General features: G+C 35.4%; 1 protein-coding gene across 2 annotated transcripts in view; it reads right to left on the bottom strand.

Moving 5' to 3' along the window:
* Nucleotides 1-22,630, bottom strand: part of U2SURP (U2 snRNP associated SURP domain containing) — a 47,583-nt gene that overhangs the window by 14,583 nt on the left and 10,370 nt on the right. The window contains exons 4-19 of one of the 2 annotated variants that reach the window (XM_058187411.1): nt 20,981-21,095; nt 20,417-20,550; nt 18,501-18,568; nt 12,889-12,983; nt 12,777-12,809; nt 12,608-12,690; nt 10,716-10,881; nt 9,470-9,681; nt 7,768-7,811; nt 3,580-3,684; nt 3,313-3,379; nt 2,986-3,149; nt 2,480-2,642; nt 1,978-2,057; nt 1,433-1,520; nt 252-374 (exon numbers count right to left, since the gene is read on the bottom strand). In XM_058187411.1, the coding sequence (XP_058043394.1) occupies nt 252-374; nt 1,433-1,520; nt 1,978-2,057; nt 2,480-2,642; nt 2,986-3,149; nt 3,313-3,379; nt 3,580-3,684; nt 7,768-7,811; nt 9,470-9,681; nt 10,716-10,881; nt 12,608-12,690; nt 12,777-12,809; nt 12,889-12,983; nt 18,501-18,568; nt 20,417-20,550; nt 20,981-21,095 (1,740 nt within the window). Of the gene's footprint in view, nt 1-251; nt 375-1,432; nt 1,521-1,977; nt 2,058-2,479; nt 2,643-2,985; nt 3,150-3,312; nt 3,380-3,579; nt 3,685-7,767; nt 7,812-9,469; nt 9,682-10,715; nt 10,882-12,607; nt 12,691-12,776; nt 12,810-12,888; nt 12,984-18,500; nt 18,569-20,416; nt 20,551-20,980; nt 21,096-22,630 lie in introns of those variants that run through there. The other variant, XM_058187412.1, reaches the window with a different exon arrangement.

Raw genomic sequence — 22,630 nt, 5'->3', positions numbered from 1 at the left:
TCCAATACGTAACAGGTAAATGAGCTAGTTCAAAGGCAAAGGTATGGACAATGTTAACATTCATAAACAGAAAAATATGTGTTTATGCAACCTCAAATCAACGGGGAGTTTCAACTGGGAACCGATAGAAGCCTTCATATTCTAGAGTCCTAGTACAAACCTCTGCCAAAACCTCTTCCTTACCTTTACCTTTAAGGTTCTCGTTTGCTTCCAGATCAATAGTATCAATAATGGTCTTATCTCATACTTACCTCTGTTTCTTTTTCTTCAATAATATTTACAAGCCCCAAGAAAATATTCTGTAGTTTGATCAAAAATGGTTCTGGATAAATCGCCCAGTCTTCCCATGCTCTGAAGCATGTCATTACCCGTTGCTAAAAGTAGTAAACAATGCTAGTCATTTGTATTGAGAAGAACTTTAACAATAAATACAAGGCTATACATCTATTTAGCATGTGCCTTTACAGCATAATCACTCCCGCTTTGATGGATTCGTTAATTTTGACTGGAAAACAATTATAAACCATGAGATGCTAATTGTACTATTTGTAGTTTCAATGTCTTTTTCAATAGAGAACATTTTAAAAAAAGATGGTTAAATACAGCTTGGTCTAGAGAATACTTTATATCTTTCTCCTCACCTAATATGAAAGCATCAAGTCAGACCACTGAAGTACTGTAATTTTGTGTATATAAATTGCTTCTTTAATAATCAGTTTGAGGGCAAAACAAAACTAATTTAGGAAAATTGAAAATAGCAATAGCATTTAGACTTACATACCGCTTCATAGTGCTTTGCTTTGTAGTACACTCTAAGTGGTTTACAAAATCAGCAACAATCTCCCAACAATCTGGGTCCTCATTTTACCAACTTTGTAAGGATGGAAGGCTGAGTCAACCTTGAGCCGGTGAGGACCAAACTCCTGGTAGTGGAACGAGTTATCTACAATACTGTATTCTAACTACTACGCCATCACGGCTACCAATATTTGGTATAAAATAGATCCTCAGAATTAGAACTGAATTAGAACAAATTAGAACATTTTTCTGGAGAAAGCCACTGTCTTTTCAAATATGTTAAAATTCTTATTCTTTATTTAGTATTTATCTCTTATAATTATTTCTCAAGCAGGTTATAATCTAACTTTCTAATGAGGGAATTCACATTTGTAGCAGTCTCCTTCCAAATTTCTCTCCAAAGAGTTTGCCCTGGCATCAACAATATTAATGTTTTGGTTACTGGTGAAGATAATTTTCACATAATATTTTAAATGATGCCTATATTTATTTTGCCATTTATATTATGTATTTGGTATTTTATTGTATGTGTAGGCCACATTGAATATATTTTATGTCCTCCTTGAAAATTTGTTAACTATATAAATACTGAGACATTCTGCTCATGTCACGTCAACAATAACCATGCACATACCTTAAAGTTTTCAGACTGTAAATGGCCTTGTATTGTTCGGTAGGTAGCATTCAGATCAGAATATATCTGACATAGTTTTGTCTCAAAACTGAAAAGACAGTTTTCATATGTTAGACATTTTATACTATAAAGAACTGCACTGTGAAAGTCAGCCAAGCTAATGGAGAATTACATAAATATTTCCTCAAGTTTCCATGCAAAGAAACTCTGAACACCTGAGTTGGAAAATGGTGTCAAGTAATGAATAAGTTTTAAGAGTCTAGAATATAGTAGTCAGATGCGATGAATCTATTATTTGGAACCCTGACAATAGTTGCTTTATAACTGTATTCAATCCATCAAAACATATTCTATGTGCACATACATGTAGAAAACAGAATAGTAAAATAATACTCTTTAGATATCTCTAACTGCAAGTTACAGCAGGAAAATAAATTCCTGCAGTTTATGTTAAGTGTCACTATAGAGCAACCAAATAGTATATGCAAATTTTAAAGCCCACAGGTAGTATTTTTTTTCAAAAGAGTTTAAAACTTTATACTTACAATTTTCTGTAATATGAAGCATTGGCAACTTTTGCAGAAGAATTGTACAACACATCAGAAACCAAATATAATCTTGCAATCTATAAAAAATATAGAATTAAGTTAACTACAGCTAATTTCATTTGTATTAAAAGAGAAACATTTTACCCCATTAACCGGAGTATAAAACAATATAAATACAGTAGATATCTTAGAAAAAAAATCATTTTCTAAAAATGTAGTACCGAGTGCAGTTCAAATATACCAAACTGTCAGAATTTTTTCTACTCTGGAAAAATTAAATAATGTTAAAACTTTAAAAATGATTAGTGATGTTATTTCCTGAAAATGAAATGGGCTGAAATTTGTATTAGAATAGTATGGTTATGGCCATTAACAGATTTTAGCGTTGAATCAAGAAAATATTGATTTAGTAAAATAAGTTAATTGTCCTTTCGCGGTTGTTAAATAAATACTAATTCAATGTCAGTGAGAATTAAAATGATGTAGAGATCAAACATACCTTTTTAGGGAGTGGCGTTTTCAAGATGGATAATGACTCTGCAATACAGTCCACTATTTCTTCAGCAGCCTCAGCATTATTAAGACAGAAAACCATTGCATCTCCAATATCATTCTTACGCGGTGTTAACCCACGCAGGATTTCCTCTAATTTGTCCCTCTGTCTAAAATTTCAGTTTCAAATTTTTAGAACACTTAGCAACATCTTTTCCTTTATATTTATAAATGAGTTGTGTATATTATATTTCAGAATCGAAGTAATTAAAAACAATCTGGTATTAGATGGATTTTACTGAAACTAAGAACATATTCTTTCATCTTTAGTCAGCAACCAAAAAAGTTGGTTAAGGGATTATGAAATGCTGCTCCAAAAAGAAAACATACAATTAGATCTTCTTATAATGGAATTTGAATATTGGGTATTACTAAATATGGGGGAATACTGTAGATGGTCTGTTTTAGGTCTAGAGAAAAATTAGGTACATTAGGCTCTTTAAAGATGCTTACTCCTCCTTAAGTGCACCCTTCTTGCTTGGCTCTTCCACAAATGCTTCAGGTTCCTGTTCTTCAGACATCCCATGGAGATATGGATTTAAAGGGGGTGGCCTCCAAAAGGAACCATTTTTAAACATGCGAAAGTCTTCAGTCCTCCATTTGGTTGGAGCATCACCCTAACAAATAAGAACAAACATTTTAAATAAGGTAAAACAAGTGCTGGACCTGCAAAAAAGTATTTCCAATTTTCTAAGATACCGCTCTTCTTTTTAAGCCCCCAGTGTCCAGCAAGCAGAGTTAATCTAATAATACTAAAATAGTTGTAAAAACATTTCCTACCTGTAGAATTGAATAAAGCTTCCACCTGTAGTACACATGAGCTGGAGTCTGATTCTCAAATAAAAATCTAAACAAAAAACAGAGCAGAATCAAAATAAATAACTGCATAGAAAAATGAGACATTCTAAAAGTAAGGCAAAAAGTATTGTAAAATTTCAAAATCAAAATAAGAAGTAACTCTTATTACAATATTTTCTACGTAACAAATTCAATTCAACAATTATATAATATATAATACCAAACAGAACTAATGAAAATATTAAATACCTGAACATTGGATTATTGATTTCTCTATTCATGATCATGGCTTCAAACATAGGTCCTTCACGTACCACAAATTCTATCATTCGATGTATTAATGCAAGCAAGTTCCTGCAACAACAACACAGTTAAAGGAAAATTGATTCATACCTAACACTATGCAAGCTATGCACCACCTAAGGCATTTATAAATGAAAAAAGATTATTTTTGCTGTATAGTTAAGAACATTGCTCCAAATTCTTAAATTATACAATTATTTTAACCTTACATAATCAAAAATAAATTTGGACAATGGCCTTCAATATTAACATGAATATAAAGTAGTCCTACAACTCCTAGATTATTTGTTCAGTACAAGATCTCACTGGTTCTTTATTTTTACCCAAGACAACTGTATTATTTTGTATGCTTAGAGCCTCTGGAGTGAAGTAATTCATAATTCTTATAAATAAATATGAATACAACTCATGACATGCAATAAAAGATAGCATATTAACTGCTTCTTTATAGAAATCAGTATGATCAAAATTACATTCGTAACATTTGATAAGACTTTGTGTTTGAGTCCAGTAAAAAATTAAAAATTAAAATATTGGTTAAAAATCCTGTTGTTTGATTATGTATAAATGTGAGCAACAAAAATAGAGTGGGGTACGAATTCTGGTTTCTGCAATATTTTGACAACTATATTGACAGCTTCTTGAATCACCTGGAACTCCCTATAATACTATGATATAAATGTATTTTTTAACAAATACAATATTAGGGAGTAAGTTTTCTCTGGAAACATTAAGAACAGATGAAAAGAAAGCTGTCGTTAGTGTTAACCTGACTCACAAAACTCTGAATACGCTATATACTTATTGTTCTTTATTGAGTACAACTTAAGAAATTCAAAGTGTTCATTATTGAGCATTTCAAAATGCACTAATATATCTGAAACTATACATTAGAAAAAAAATAAAAACTACATTTCAATTTAGAGATTATTAGTTGGGGATTTATCAGATTTTCAGCAAGTTGATTGAATCCAAAGATAAGTTAACATTAAGAAGGTCACAGAAGGAAAAGATTTTCATTACCACTAAACTTCCAAAACTAGCTCTGGAAGATCAAGGAGCTTTCTTCAACCAAAGATGGTAAGGTGGAAAAAATTCCTGGATAAGTAGATCAGCTAAAACCAGGTTGGTTAATTTCTCTTTCCACCAGCAACTCTTTCCCACATATATACATACATACTCCTCTTTTATGAGAGACATAAATGAGGAAGGTATTTTTCTCCTGTGAACTTCTTTAAGTTAATTTATTTTAGGAAGCAGTTCCATTAACCCCAATCCGGAGAACTGCAAGTAGGAGATCCATATATAGTTAGCTACTTAGTATTATTTTAGCATTTTTTCTAAAAAGTAGTATTGTAGACTACTTAGGTAGACTGTAGCTTATGCTTTTCAGAGTTAAAAATAAGTTCCTGATCTTATAAAGGAAAGGTACTATATAAAAAGTATGAAAAATCTATGCCACATATGTCCTCACACATAAAAAAAGAGCTCATTTTGTTGGAGTGCTTAGTTGTATACAAAGGTAAGTTTCATAGCATATAAGAGGTACTAGAACAATAAAAGCTCCTCATTCCCATTTACCCACCCCACTTTCATTCTTGTATTACATGCACCAAATTGAAGGAATACTGGTTCTCTAGCACATTCAAAAGGATTTTGTAACTACTAAACCAAGTATAAACCCCAAATTTATAAGCTTAAGGTTTCGGGAACTTCAAGTGTGCATAAAATTTGACATCAAGAACCAGAGAAAATGCACATTTGTTTTTAGTGTATAATACAAACACTGAATGGAAAACAAATCCTGTTTTAATTATTACTATGACTAACCTTATACAATTAAAAACTAACATTAATTACTAAAAGTAGTCTTTAATGTGTTATCTTCTACTTATTTCTTAATTTCCTATCACCACCCTTCAAATTAATGCTCATAATATACAAATAATTATCATTTTAGTCACTGCAGAAGTCTAAGAGGAATTATTTGATCACATGGAAACTGTATTTTAAAATGGTTCTGCAAACTTAATTTTCAATTCTGAATTTTAAGATTATAGTTCTTTGTACGTCAAGGACTACTTATCTTACATATGAAATCACCTAAAGCTCTCCTTTCCTGCCAATGAGACATGACAATTGTATAAGTAAAAGAAAAAAACATTTTAGTGGTAACATTCTTTTTGAAGAATGTCTTCTCCATCAAAAGAAAATAGGTGCAGAATTATTTTAGTTTGATCCTAACTCTCAAAATGTGTTATTTTATTTCTTTTTAAACCTGATTGTCTTAACCGAAGGTATTTTATTTCTGCATTTTATCTTAAGGTATTTTTACTTTTTTTTTTCTTTTCCTATTTTTACTCCAGAACATCTTGACAGAACGCAGTCTATAAATAATGCAAAGAAGCACGATATAAATAAGCAGCATGAACAAATTCATGAATTCCAAAGGTAAATTTCCCTCCTCTCCTTTTAAGCCCACTAAATTTACAATCCTAAATAGTGACACAGGACAACTCAGTGGGCTTATCTCTCTTTTCACGACTTCCAAAACATATTGTCAGTATGTTGAAACATCAAAACCATTTTAATTCAACAATAAAGTGAAACGTCAATTTAACAGACTGAATGGGGGGGAATCAGTTGTTATTTACAATTGTCTGTTAATTAGAATGTACATCATTCACATGATGTGATTACAGAAACCATTTTATTTCATTGGTGTAATGACACTATTGCACAAATGACATAAAATGATTTAATACAACAGGAATTCTCATCCACAGCAACAGGTTTCTAAATAGGTGTTTCACAAATATATTTATTGATATATAGAGAAATATTTTCCATCGTTGGACTCTTAAAATGCTGCAGTGAGCAAAACTAGAACATTCTTTTTCTGAAACAGATTTTGTTTTCAATCCTAAACAACAACAGAAATAAGGAAACATTTGCAAACAAATTCCCCTGGCTCTCATAAGTCATATCACATAACTTCAGCACTGAAAATTGCTTTCCTCTTTAAAAAAAAAGCATCATGGAAAAGATGCTTGCATTTCTGTCTTCAAAATGTATACCCTGGTTACATTATAAATGTTTATGATAAAAAAACAACATAAAACAAAAGGATAATAGTTTGTAAAACATTAATTTGGCCAACAAAAAGAAGTCTTTCAGTTATAATAAAACCACATTAATTGGAGCTGATCGTACCAATGTCTGGTCAAAAACTGTATACTTTCCCAATCCATCCCATGATGTTTTCCTGGTCCCCCGCTGCCGCAGACAGTTCAGCTGGTGTTGTTCACCAAGGCCAATGTCAAAGAGAATTTGGAAATCTTTGGTGCTCATTTATTTTAAACAAGTGTTTGTGTTGCTATGTTTCAGAAGAGCTTTATGCTTGGCTGAGCAAGGATTTGCCTGATATATGCTGTACTCCTTTGGCCCTCAATTACATTAGACTAAATTATATCCTGATTATAAAAATTGTAACTGCCATACTTTGATACGCCTAATACTCTCACCACTTAATTTAGAGAAAGATAAAGCAATTATGAATTACTATGCTAAAGCTTTCAGAAGATTACAGAAAAGATCTGTTATCCAAACCTCAATCATATAAGTCAACCAATGAGCCAAGATCAAAATCATGATAACCCATAATAAAGATGGTATTACTGTAATTCTGGATATAATTAAAATCTACTCAATATCCCCATGCTGATGCAATAAATGTATCCTTTTGATCATTAAACTAACAGGAAAGCCTAAAACCATTGATTTTTACTGACATCCGAGACTACTTTTTCACAACATGACAACTTTAGATCTGCTTTATAGTGACTGCCCACAGTAATATGGTCCTGTATGCTATCCAGACACAATGAAAGATGCAATCTAAAACATTTTTGAGGTCTAAAGTTGAGAAAAACTGTGCTCTCTTTGTAGCCATCTATTAAAATAATTCCAAGTTCATTCAGTTTAATATAGACAGTAAATCCTAATATTCTCACACCTACAAAGCAACCATTGCTCAGTCAAGACTAAACTTTTCCTCAACATCACAATTTATATAAAATTCCAAATGGGATAGTCGCTATATTTAGATCAGTAATAATAAAGAAAAACATGTACCTTTCTGTTGGGATAACCACTTTGACTATGGCTTGCGACAGAGTCTGTATATGAAGTCACATCAGATAATAAACATAGAATATGTGAGTATTGTTAACAAGTAACAAGCAAAAAATACATATGCATTGAAAATACTACACATCTATCACATGTTTGCAGGCAATCACTGCTGCACTTATAGACTATGCAATTACATAGCAAATTATTGTGTGTGGTGAACCACAAAAAGTTCACAAATTGCAAAGGACATTCCAAATAGAATGTACAGCAATGCACTGAATAGATACTATACTGATAACAGCTCAAAGGATTAGGCACAGATATCCATGTGTAGAGTAGGGCTTTTACTTTTCTCAATAGCAGTTTTTCTTTTACTGCATCAATTGCTATTTTTAACATCTTCAGATTGTGAAACAAGTTACACATGCAGCATAGAAAAGCTATTTTAAAAAAATAAAAGCTCAATGTACATAGACAAACCCACCACATGCATATGAAGGGGCTTGCCAGATGATGGCAAATACAGAAAATGGAATCATATTTTCTATTTACTAAGTTAGTCCTACGCAAGCTAACATTTGTGGTGTTTCCACCATGTTTATGTGATCAAGGTATGGTATTAAATATTCTAACCTTCCATCCCCTCCTTTCTGGAGACTGACTTCTCCCAGCTTTTATTGTTGATTTTTACAGCTGTTTAAATCTTTTGAAAGCAGTGATTTGGAATATGTGGGAGCCCATACAAATCACATCTTTTTGAATCATCAAAGAAGTGCATGCACAGCCAGAAAAACAACTGGGAACTGCTTACAACACAGTTGCATGAAATTGAAAAAAGGTGTAGCACTTTGATGATTTGGAAAGAGGGGCTTCATATAGCTCCCATGTGTTCCAAAGGAGCTTTTTCAGTGGATCTGATAGCCCTATTGTTTTTAATCACAGTTAAGAATCACACTGAGAGTGGCAATAGTTTAAGCTAACCAAGGCTGTGGCTTACCAGATTTTGAATTCTGCTAGGAAGCCAGGATTTAGAGAATGTGACCAGAAACAGCCTGAGAGGTTCTCACCACAATTATTGTCACTGCCCAAGTAACGCTTAACTATGTTAAAGCCAGCACTAAAATTTTGCAGTCCAAAACCAAAATCTTGCCTGAGAAAGGCAACAAGATTTAAAAAAGGAAGCAATCTGTAGCTTATTTGTTGTATTTGTACTGGCCATTATTTCTTAACCCTTTCAAACCTAAGAAACTTCATGAAAGTATTAAAACAATGTGATATCACTTGTGTTTAAGAGTTACTTACCATTTGTTTTTAAAAAAATCCTTTAACTATCCTGAGAGTTATTTTCGACTACTGATTTAATGTCTGAAATAGCTTTTTACATAGAAACATGTGATCTCATCCTAGTTAATCAATCTGGCTGAATTTAAATGTAGCCTTTAAAAAGATTAATTTAGAGACTGCAAATCTGGCAGCTAACAAAAGGGGGACAGAGGAGAAAAAAACCAGGGAGTGTGGAGGGGGAAAACACATGGTGGCCAGATTTAAAAGTGCAATTAAAAACAAAGCCCAATTATGTAGCCCAAACATGACAAGGGAATGAGGCTCCTTAAACTAAGGCAGGGAACAATTAAGCAAAATTCTATCACAGAGTTACAAATACTATCATACAGAAGATGTACGGCCCTGAGTAACGTTTTACCTTCTCAAAATCCTCTTTGTTTTTAGGTGGTGGCAACATTGGAGCATTAGGATTCTTCAGTCTCTCTCTGGGCTGAGCATTAAATGGCAGACCCGAAGGAGGTGGTGGAAGGGTGTGTTCCATCATTGAAGGAGGAATATATATAGGATGAGGAGGAATAGGAACAGCTTTGCCCCAGCCTAATTTCATTTCAAAAGACATGATCATCTTGCCTGGGGAAGGAAGAATTGTATTGATTTAGAAACTGCTTTATCAGTGTTTCAATGAAAATAGGTCCTCATATAGAAGCTCACAGTTGTCTAACATATATATCATGCAACAGAAATAAAAGGCATTAAATTCAGTCTTAGTTTTTAAAGATGTCTGACTAAAGATACAGTACAGGTAGTGCCCAAGTTACAACTAAAATTGAACCCCAAATTTATGTTGCTAAGTGAAACATTTGTTAAATGAGTTGGCCCCATTTTATGAATTTTCTTGCCACAGTTTTTAAGTGAATCATTGCATTTGTTAAGTTAGTAACACAATTAACTATATCTGGATTGCCCATTGACTTTGCTTGTCAGAAGGCTGCAAAAGCTGATCGCATGACCCTGGGATACTGAAACCATCATAAATATGGATCTATTGCCAAGCATCTAAATTTTGATAATGTGACCACGGGGATGCTGCAATGGTCATAAGTATGAAAAATGGTTAAGTCACTCTTTTCAGTGCCACTGTAACTTTGAACGATCACTAAATGAACTGTTGTAAGTCAAGGACTACTTGTAGTAACTAAACAATGAAACTTCCAAAGATCAGTTTTCACATCAAGATATTTTATCGAATGTAAAAATGGACAGAGGACTTTGTTGACATGCACACAATTACATGATTGCAATAACTGGATTTCAAATCATCCAAATACTATTATTAGAGCTAAATCTAGAGTAGGCATTTTCTTTTTTTCACATAAGTAGAAATAAGAGTAAGAAACTAAAAATGAAATAAATTCCTCTAAGGGAAAAGCCCAGTTATATAAACATAGAAGGCAATCTGATAAATTAATTCATCTGGTACCTACTAATTTCATAACTTCAAAATTCTTAAAAGGTAAGGAAAATCTTTAGTTAAGATTTTCATAACAAAGCAGAAATAAGTAAGTAAACCTTCCCCACACAATGATTTTCACTGGAACACCTTGCTTTGCTCAATGTTCCTCCTGATATCTTATATAGGCAATTAATTTTCAATCCTTTAGTACCATTTAAATTCTTTAGTGCACGTTCAGCATCTCTCCTATTCATGAAGGCAACAAATCCACAATTCCTTTCTCTTGCTCTTTCTTCATCAGTCCTTGGCCACATAATTTTCACACTTGCCAAAGGCCCAAAACGTCCAAATTCCTGACACAACATCTCTTCATTCATCTAGAAAGAGAAAAGAGAATGAAGGTATTTCTCAAAAGGAAGTGCATCTCCTATATTGTGTGGGTACAACAGGAAAAAATGTTAATAGAATGATGTGATAAAAACATCACAAGATCCAGAAATACCCTAATGATTTTTTCTCACAGCAATAAAACATGGTTAATCCAATAGTGCTCAATAACTTTGGGGTTGGAGTTTCAATTCTTAGAAGCAATTGGAAAAGCTGCATACTTAGAAAATGGCTGCTATAATGGACAGGCCTGGTCACCCACACACACACACCTGTACAATGAATAAGCCCGATCAATGCAACTATTTTCTATCATTCTGTTGGGATCTCTATTATGCCCAAATGAATTTCTACAAATGAACCCAAGCTACAGAGTACTGCTTTGCTTTAGTACAGGAATATCAAATTTGCGGCCTAAGGGCTAGATGCATCACACTGGCCACGCCCATCCCTGGTTTAATGAAGGGGGGGAAATCACGATACGTCACGTGATGTGATGACATAAGTTTGACACCCCTGCTTTATAACATGGAAAATTGTTAATTCTATACAGTTGTGGTAGATAACCTTTTCAGGGCCCAGTATAGTGAAGAAGTGGCAGAACTTGAGGATGTGGTTAAAAGAGGGATCAGCCCGGAATCCCTACGTAGCCACAAGCAGACTAAGTCCAAACCCCCTGGGATTTCTTTGATTTTTATCTAACTCCAAGCAGGTCCTGATAATGTTGAGAAGATTGTGGAGCATACACTTTTAGCAATAAATCAGTTTATTTGGACCTTCTTGTGTGAACCTGATCTTTTGTGCCTGACACCCAGACATATTTAACATTTTGAGAGCATAACTTAAGTAAGTAACCTCATAACATAGCTTCCATCAAAAATATCTATTGATCAAATGGGGAAATTGCAAAACCAGATGCTTATAGAAAGACGTTTATCAGGCTGAAGATTTTGCTGCAAATCAACAAGTTATTAGAAGCTGTTGTTTTGTAGCATACAAGATTTCTGTTTAATTTCTGACAAGATAAATGCGCCTCTAGGTTCTGGAGAGATGTAAGGCATACTTTATATATTTCTTCAATACTGTAGCTAGTAACTAGTTAACTTAAAGCAGAGTTGGTGCTGAAGTGGATGTAAGAATATGAGTACCGAATGGACCCACAGATGGAATGATAGAGGCAAAACAAAAAAGCATGCAGTTAAAAGTTAACTGTTCAAGTTAAGGGAGAGAGTAGGGAACAAAACTTCTTTCTCCACTCTGCAGTTTTTCTTAGGAGACAACTAAATGCTTTTTATATAAAGTCGTATTACAGCAGAAAGAGTAAGAGGAGTCTTGTGAGAATGTAAAGTCAAGTTGCATCATATCTTTGAATTGATGAATGTAAAGAAAATTAATGTCTAACCCATAGAAAGTAGATTATAGGTAGTCTATAGGAATAGTCACTTATTTATCTATCTAATTCAATTAAAAAACTGCATCCACAACATATATACTTTAGTAGATGTAGCTGAAATGAGAAGATCTGGACTAAAATCTTTATTCAACCACTAATCCAAGTGATGATTTTTATATAAATCATTATCAAGATTGTCTTCCTTACCAAAATATTTTTATAAAGCATTATGGGTAAACATGCACAATATTTGCATACTTATGTTACGAAAAATTATGTACGGAGTTCACAGCAATGAATGATTTTTTTAAGTACTCTATTACCTGGGGATTAATGTTTCCAAGATACAAATTTGTTGTACTTGGATCTCCAACATCATGTGAACCTGGAGCATAATCATCCAGTACTAAAACAAAGAAAAGAAGATGTAATTCAATGCATTCATTTTAAATTAATTAAGCATATAATTAAGTTGTAAAACTATATTACCACCTGAAGATCTATTTCTTCTTGAAGGTGCATCCACTAAAAGAAAGATCAGATGTCTATTTAGTTTCAAGTTTTTGTAGAATTACAGTACTGTAATACAATAATGATTACTTACTGGACCGGCGTTGTCCATCTGAATCTGACTGAGGTGGCTCAAAACGACTTAATCTACCTTTAGTTTTATGTCTTTCATCACGCTCTTCTTGAATTCTGTAAGAGATATTTTATAAAACTAGCAAGGAGTAATTTAGTAGTAATTAGTAATAAAAAACTAGTAATTTTTTTCTTGTGAACATTGCAGCGACACAGAATTTTGCCATTGCACACGTGGTAGCCAGGTTTGAGTCTTGGAGGAGAAAGTCTACATAAAAGTCGTCTGTCCTTCCTGGCAATCTCTCTAGTAAGGGGAGAATATATATTGACTGTATAACTCACAGTACAATCAAACAGAAGAGAATGTCAAATTGTGATATATAGTAAAAAAAAAAGTTGGTCTTTTGATGGAACAGTCCAACCCGTTATATTACAGGTTATGATGGAGATGGGATGCTCTTTTGCAGCTTGTCATGTAATTTGATTTATACAAAGGGAAGTTGTATAGTTTTTGCAATGGCTTGAGATGTCGCTACGCACAAGATTGGCCTTCTCTAAAAGAAGGGGAGCCCCATTTAAATTCTGTGTTGACTCCTGGTAAAATTGTTCAGGGTAAGAGGATTTAGCACCAGCTAACAAGGCTTGCCATTCTGATGCCTTCTCCAGGTGTAGAGCAGGGGGTTACTCGGTCGTGCTCCATTCGGCTTTGAGATGATGACACTGACATGAGTTCTCTCTCAATTTCTTGATGTGGTGCTAAAGGTATCATAGGATAATCACATAGGGATGCTAGCATCTCCTTCTCTACTGGAGCCTCTAATGGGCCGTGTATGCCTTGGCTTCTATTTTCCATGATCTCATATTCATGAAAACCCTTGCCCCCTAGGGGGGAAGAGGCTCAATTATAGGGGAAACCAGATCAATAATTGGTTCAGCTGTGTCGATTATGTCCAATAAGGACTTCTTTAAATTTTCTAACTTGAATAGTATGTTATCTTGTTCTTTCTTTGGGAGACCACCAAAACTATTAATGAGACCCATTTCTGTGCTGTTAAGTACATCTTTGCCAGACAAAGCTGCCTTACTCCCACTTTCTTCCACTCTCGTTCCCAAGGTTGAGAATGCGGAAGACACAGCAACTTTGGGAGCTTGCATGTTAACAATGAAGGATTTAACCTTTTCCTCACAGAAAACTCTGACCGGAAAGATTTGAAAGGAGGCTAGATGTGCCTTCATCTTAAAGAGCATCAGTGGGATGGTCGGCTGTTTGAAACACAGAAGTATTCGCTTCCAATTTGGGGCGTCAGGAAGCCACTCCACAGCACGGAGATCAAGCTTGCCCCCAGTGACAGTGAAGAAGTTGGTTTAGGGAATTTAGTATAATACTCTTGGTAATCCAACGTACATGATTAATTCTGTTCAAATGGATTCTAAGCACAACCTGATATGTTTGTAGTGAGCAATGTGATTGCTGTAATTGTAGGGGAGTTGTTTTACTGTCTTCCAATGAAACTTCTCTATCAATACCTCCTCCTCTTGATGCCTTGTCTGAAAAACAACTGTTTTTCCAAGTAGGCTGCCACTTTTTGGAACACTCTTTGTTTCCCTGGGTATTTTGCTCTTTTTCCTCTTCCTTATTCTGAGTATGGGATTTACCATCTACTGGTGTACAGACTTTAGTGGGGATGCCTGTAGCCCGATGTTGTGCTTGTAGAAAAACAGCTATTTTTTTTTCAATGTCTCTACATCATGTTGGATGGTTATTAGTTGCTCAAATATTGAAAGAACTGTTTGTGCTGTAAGAAGGCATTGCTTTGCCATAAACCCTGTTGTATTCTCCCACGGTACACTCTCCACACTCTGAATTAGATTGTTATTAAACTTTTTAGACTTTATCTCGGTCTCCATACAGGCTGTAGCTGGACTCATTGTTTGTAGAAACAGATGGCTGTCATTCTGGTCCACTCCCCCAGATCAGGAAAATCTAGTATCTGCTGTTTTGTTGAATTGCTTTGCAGGTCCTGTTCTAACCTCTCCAGTTTGTTGGAAATGGAGGGGGGGGGGATATTTTTACTTACAAATCTCTTGTCAGCAAAGTGCTCATCGATTTTTGGTTGTTTTGCATTCTTCATTGGTGGGAGAGATCCTGGGCTGGTGCCATGGCGTTTCTTTCTTTTCCCCATGCTTTATTAGTCCTCAGCAGCCAAAACTTTGTTTGTGTTGTGATCTACTCTGTTACCTCTCCAAAACATATTATTTATTTAAAAAGGCTCCAATGGGTATACTAAAAATTGATAAAATAAAATAAAACCAAGAGGAGCTGCTGCAAACACGTTCCGGCAGCAGCAGCAGCCCCGCCCCCTCCTGTTGGAGATATTTAAACTGCCATGCTCTAAATGTGTTAGATTTCAAAGCTGTAATCCTCAGTTATGCTGACTGAGGAAATGTCTGACCTTTCTGAAGGGGACCATGCCCCATGTTCCATCTACTTAGGACTGAAAGAAAGAAAGAATTACTACTCGCTATAAAAACTTCCCTTCAATTTGAGATACCCATTATGAATTATGTATCCCTTTACTGCTTGGCAAGCTGAATTACATTGTAACTTAGATGAAAGTATTGCTGTTTTATCCAATCTGACAGCTCAGCTTGAGGCAGAAAAATAATTTGCATGGTTAGACAGTTGTAAAAATATAAAATACATTTTTGAGAATAACCCTAAGATAGTAAAAATTGAAAATGTCACTAAATACCCACTAAAAATACAGTATTGTGTAATATTTTTTTTTAAAAAAGTCCACCAATCCAAGAAACTGTCTGGGAACCTTGACTTTGGCAAGAGAATTGCTGCGGCCTGACCTCTGGCTGAGAAATAGTAGCCATTGCAAGGCCCTTGTGTGCAATTGAGCCCAAGGGACTATGGCCAGGCAGGAAATCATTTTCCCTAACAATTTGGAGAGAAGGACCAATGGAACTAGATCCAAGGTTTTGATTTGCTGTTCCATGTCTCTTATATTGTCTCAGCACTCGTGAGATAGGAACACCTGAGGGGTCATAGTGTTGCTCACCGCCCCTAGATGGATGAGGCTGGTGGATGGTGTTAATTGGCTTTTCTCCCAGTTCATGGAAAACTCGTGATCCTGGAGGGTTTGAATCATGATTTGCAGGTCTTGTTCTGCCTGTCTTATGGACAACAACTGAATTAAGACATAGTCCAAATAACATTGTAGTCATATGGGTTTCCCCCGCAGATGTGCTGCTATGACATCTGGTAATTTGGTGAAGGTCCTCGGAGCAGAGGAAAATCCGAATAGGAGATCGCTGTATTGCCAATGGTCTGCATAAGTGAATCTGAGGAACCTTCTGTGAGACAGTCTGATTGGTACATGGAGGTACGCCTCCTTGAGATCTATGGATGTTAAAAAATCTCCCTGTCTGATGCAACCAAGGATGGCATGTAGGGATTGCATTTTGAACCTCTTGTACTTTATGTGTACATTGAGTTCTTTCAAATTCAAAATTGCTCTTTGCCCCCTGAATTTTTTGGAACCAGAAAAAGGATTGAGTAAAAGCCGAGACCCCACTGCTCCCATGGTATTGGCTCTATGGCCTGGATGTCCAGCAGGTGCTGGATCTCGGCTTCCATTAGATCCCTCTTGATGGCATCCTTGGGCACAGGGCACTGGATGAACCATCTTGGTGGAATGGAACAAAATTCTAGAGTGAGCCCAAGCCTCACTGTTTACAACATCCAAGCATCTGTGGTGGTATCCTGCCACTGGCTGGCAAACGTTTTCAAAATGCCACCAATGGGGATGAGGGATTGAGTCACTTCGTGCGGCGGTAAGAACAGTTGCTGGCACCCCTAAAGGAACTCCTGGATTGTGATTGCCGAACCCTGTCCCGGAAAGATGACCTGTCCTGCATCTTGTCAAAACCATAGGAATATGGCCTCTGGTATTGTGGGGCGGGAAGCCCCGCCTCAGAGCCATGAAAGGGCTGCCACCTATAAAAGGGGTTAGCCCTCCTCTCTACTCACTTGTAATGCTGAGGGAGAGACTTCCTTTTGTCCTTCCCCTCGACTAGGATGGGATCTAGCACTTCCCTAAAAAGCTGGCCTCCCTTAAATGGAGCTGATGCTAATCTCCATTTGGACTTCATATTTGTGTGCCACTGGCGTAGCCATAACAGGCATCAAGAGGTAACCTTAGACACCAATGCTCTTGAGGCAAACTTGGCCGCATTAAGAGTCGCATCAGCGGAGCACTCTGCAGCTGCTATTAATTTATCAATATCCTGCTGAAGCCTTGTATTCTCTGGGGAGGCCCAGGCCTGCATTTGCCGCAGTCATAGGATTGATGTTCTAGAAAAGAAGGAAGTGGCTATGGCCGATCTAATCGGCCAAGCGGCTGCCTGGTGCATTTTATGGGGCGACAGCTCTGCTTTCCTGTCCTCTGCCCTCGGGCCTTTTGCGGTGTCAGAAGGGAGAATGGCAGCTGAAGCTAAGGTGGCCAGCGGGGCATCTACGGTTGGAATTTGTAGGAGCTGCTCAAGCTCCTGCTCTGCCATGTACATTTTTATTTGCATTTATATCCCGCCCTTCTCCGAAGACTCAAGGCGGCTTACACTATGTCAAGCAATAGTCTTCATCCATTTGTATATTATATACAAAGTCAACTTATTGCCCCCCAACAATCTGGGTCCTCATTTTACCTACCTTATAAAGGATGGAAGGCTGAGTCAACCTTGGGCCTGGTGGGACTTGAATCTGCAGTAATTGCAAGCAGCTGCTGTTAATAACAGACTGTCTTACCAGTCTGAGCCACCAGAGGCCCTTCTCTTGTGGAGATTTGGGAAATTAGTAAAATGTCAAAACTTCTTTGGAGATCACAGAAACTTCTATCAGGGCTAGAAAGATTGTTGCACTGATTTCTTAATAATCAAGTAGAGGTGGTTTGAGCAACCTTTTATCATATTGCTGCCTAATTACCGTATTTTTTGGAGTATAAGACACTCCAGAGTATAAGACACACCTTAGTTTTGGGGGAGGAAAAAATTCTGCCTACCAGGTATTCATCTGGTTAGCGTTCTTAGCCTGGTCAGCTTCAGCACATTAGTTCACTGGTTGTGAGCGTGTGTATGTTTTCAGGGGGCGATGTGGTTTGACAATCCCAGCAGCCTTGAACGGAGCATTTGGAGGCTGAAAACATGACGCATGGAGCCCAAAAACGCAATCCATTGTCTGGAGCAATTTCTGCAGCCAGGAAGAAGGGTCAGGGCTGAAGGGTGGGCAGGGCTACATTTGGAATGTAAGATGCACTCAAACTTTCAGCCTCTTTTAGGAGGGGAAAAAGTGTGTCTTATACTCTGAAAAACATGATATTTAGTTTTTTGGTTTTGGTTTTCTATGCATTTGCCCATTAATTCCATTGCACATTACTGAAGCAAAAAAGAACTAAAAAAACCTCCAGCTTCTTATTTAAGACATGAAAGACAAAGAAACTGAGTTGTTTTTTACTCCCAAAATGGAGGAACATATTACAAAAGAAATCCTTTACATAAACCAAAAAAATCTACTTTTGCAACTATTTTGATTACGTCCCATTTATTTTAATCAATAAATAAAATACTCACTGTTTTAGTTCTTCTTTAAAAAGCTCCAAATTGCTCTTTTTCTTTTCTTTTTCCCCCTTCTTCAAAGGCTGAAACAATTTGAAGACTATTTAATTATGCACACAATTATTATTTTAAAAATTCTATCAATATAAATATTTAAATGGATACTTTGAAAATCCATTCTAAAAATAGGAAGGGGTAATGGCATACCTTTTATATTACATATAAAAGTAATACTGTTAAAATTGTATTATTAAGCTTATTGCAAATATACAAGTAAAGGAAATATCAAAAACCAACATTAAATCATCAAAAGTCCTTTCCTTCCACCACGCATGCACTATCAATCTACATAGAACTCTGATTTCTGTAACCTTTAACTGGACAAAACAGTATACCATCAGCAAACCATTTTGAACCAAGGTACATCAAATGACCTAACTTACAGAATGCATCCAAAATCCAAGACCCATGATCCCCATAGAATTGAAATTTGGTGAATTTTATAAAACATTTTATAACATAAACATTATCATAAAACTGTTTATGACATAATACATATGACATAATACAAAATGTCCTAAAAGATTTCCTGTGTTGATATTGGACTCTGCTGTACAGTTCAACATAATACTATTTTCAATGCAGATATGTCTGCATATATCACAACTTTTCCAGTGAAGGCAGTACATTAAAAGTTCTGCCACTGTTGAAAACATAGAGGAATATGGTAAAGAAATGTCCTTGAAAGGATGACTCTCTGAAAGGAAGCACAGATTGTCTAGTATACGACTAAAACTCTCAAGTCTGTAATCTTTAACTAGGCAAAAAAATGCACATCATAGGGCAAAATATTTTCAATTCAGGTTCTTCAAACAAGCTAACTTTAGAATTCCTCCAAAATCTGGAATCTATGACTCCCATATAATTGCAACTTGGCAATTTTTATAAAATATTTTATGACCAAAAGTTATCAAAAGTATCATGTTATGACATAATACAAAATGTCATAAAACATTTCCGGATATCTGATGTACTTCAACATGGCTACTTTCAAGGCAAACACATTTCTGAGTATTTCACTGAATTTTAAAAAAAACTTTTCCAGTACATTAAAAGTTCTGACATTGTTCAAAACTTTCAGATCTGTAACCTTTAATTGGGTGAAATGATGCATCATAAATAGGGCAACAATTTTTGAACCCAGGTACCTCAAGTGGACTAACTTATAGAATGCATCCATGATCCGGAACCCACAACTCCCTTGGAATTAAAATATACTGGCTATTTATTTAAATAGGACTGAAAATTAGCTGAATAAAAGGAATGCAGCCCCTAAATTTTGTTTTGGCTACCAGCCAGAACTATCCAGAACCAGAAATATCCGTTTATTTTTGATAAAAGGGCAAAATCAGCTGATTACTACAGAAGCCTTTTTTCTGGAAAATACCGTTTATCCTTATAACAACTAGAATGATTGTATAGACTTTCTAATATCTTACTAACAATATTTTAAAAAATTAAAAGCAACAGGTAATTAGATTTAATAGATTATGGACCATTTCATTGTTAATGTCAAGTCACTGGTTGGCACTATAAGAATTTCATATAGAAACCCAGTTTGGTGTGATAGTTAAAGTAGCAGGCTATAGAAACTGGGAGACCTTGAATGCTAGTCCCACCTTGGGCATGAAGTCAGCTATGAGATCTTGGGCCAGTCACACTCTTAGCCCTAGAAATAATGCAATGGTGAGTCACATTTTGCCAAGAAAACTGCAGGGAGTAATCCAAGTCATCGACAAGAGCCAACACAAATTCAAAGGCTCTCTGAATTTGCTTTGTAAAATTTATCTGAAAAGCAATATGTAACTATATAAATAACCGATATACTTGAACATGAAAGTAAAAAATATTTCTTAAAAATCTAAACTTACTGGTTTTTTTGTTTCTATCACCAGAAGGGATGGTGGTCTCTCATTAGAAGATGACTGAGTCTGCTGGTTTTTTTGATCTGCAAATCGTGATGAAGGTTTGTAGATTTTTCCTCGTTTTTCATCTGTGTCATGTTCTGATGAAACAAACATCACAAAAATAATTAAACAGTAACAAGTTTCGAAAGAGCCACTTTAAGTGGACATACAGGTTTGACCATATTCAAAGCTGCCCTTTAAAAAAAGACCTCTGCTCATATCTTAGTCAAACTTTTAAAATTAATGTTTAATATAAAGACTGCTGCCAGGAAAAATTGAGCTGATGGGTTCAACTATTTAAAAATTATAAGGATGCTTATAATGAAATATACCATTATAACCATCTAGTTACTCATATAATAACCATTAACATTAACAATATAACAGCATCTTAATAAATGCCCATTACTGTAATCTATCTGAAATATAAATTTGAAGGCAGCACAAATTAAGTAAAATTTAATATTTTATTCAAAATAATTCTTGGGATCTAATTTCTTTCCTGGATAATATTGTAATAAGCCTTACCTTTAGAGGCATTAACAATACCTCCTCTGACAAATGTTTTCACTTTGTTGCCATCACTTCCTTCAAATGCAGCAAGGAATTCTTCATATATTTCTGCAGCTGCCTTTTCATCCTCCTATAGTCACCGAAATGTTACACAAATTATCAGCATTAATGAAGACGTCAGCAACATCCAGCTTCCTACCCATAACCTATTCCAGAACATCTGCAGGAACCTACTAACAACACAACGTTTTCAAATAATACAAGAAGCTGCATGAAAAAGAGCACTTTTATCAAATATGATATTTCTAAGGCTTCAATTAATTTTCAAATGATGCCCCTAAGGAGGGTGCTTGCCTTGAACATTTTTCCTTTGAATTTAAATAAAAGAAGCCTTTGTGACTTGTAAAAGAGTCTAATGAAAATAATGTGCCACTAAGGCTTGAACTTATTTGAGTTTAACATTTAAACAATATTCAATGTGCTTAATATAGTCAATATGCTTATTTCTCCTAATCAAATACTTTATTTCAACTACCTACAAATATGAACATGGCATATATCATTTGCTAAATTTAAATCGAAATGAACTTGATTCCCAGGAAATTTGTTCCAATTCAAGGTTTTTCATAACGATTTCACCACTGAGAACAAATAATATGATAATGAATTAGAGCATGTAATCTTCCCATTCAAGCATATTGCAATCTGAAGATAAAACTTGAATTGGTCCACTTTAGGGTAAGTATACCACAAACCATTAAGTTAATTAATAATATATATATTGATACAGTACATATTTTATCTCCAACCAGTCAGATTCAATAATTTTGACAATTTTAACTCGTTTTTTTTAAAAAAAACTTTACATTCATTTTAACCAAAATCAGAAACAAGTATAGCAATTGTTTCCTCTCAACTCCCCCTTTTAAAGCAGCAAAATACTTATATTGTATAACTGTCTCAAAAATCAAAAGGGCATTAACTTTAGTGTGCTTCAATGCACTTCCCATAGCAATTTTGGAGGGCCAATACAAAAAAAATACCATATGAGCCACTGTCTCACTCCACTAGGATTGGTCCGTCCCACTTGTGCCAGCAGAGATGGCATGCTGCAGGTCCTGTCAGCCCAGCTGGTGAGGTCCAGGACGAAGTTGCTCCTGCCCTCTGGAACATCTTGCCCCCTGATAAGAGGTTACCCCCAACCCTCCTATCCTTTTGTAAGGGCTTAAAGACATGGCTTTGCCAATTGGCTTCGAGCCTCAGTGGGGTAACACCATAATGCAGGTGGTTGATCAAATAATAACAGATTCTACCTCCTCCAACTTCATCTCCGCTCTCCCCATGTGTCCTTAGGTTTTAATGTCTGATTTTAATTATTTATGTTTTAATTGTACAGACATATTTTTACGACTGTAAGCTACCCAGTTATCCTATGGTAAGATGGGAGGCCAATAAATTTTATAAATAAATAAAATAAATTGTGTCTGTGGAGAAGGTCCATTGAAACTGCATATCCTAAAGGATATAAACTCATATCCTGCTATACTGTATCTTCTATTAGGACTCATGGACTCACTTTATAATACCTCACCTAATAAAATGTGCAGGAAATGCTGATCTGATTTATGTACAACTGCTGTTATCATAACAGTACAAAGTACTTTC

Source organism: Ahaetulla prasina, chromosome 6 (genome assembly GCF_028640845.1).
Source record: "Ahaetulla prasina isolate Xishuangbanna chromosome 6, ASM2864084v1, whole genome shotgun sequence".
Taxonomy (NCBI): domain Eukaryota; kingdom Metazoa; phylum Chordata; class Lepidosauria; order Squamata; family Colubridae; genus Ahaetulla; species Ahaetulla prasina.
This window is presented reverse-complemented; position numbering and strand designations above follow the sequence as displayed.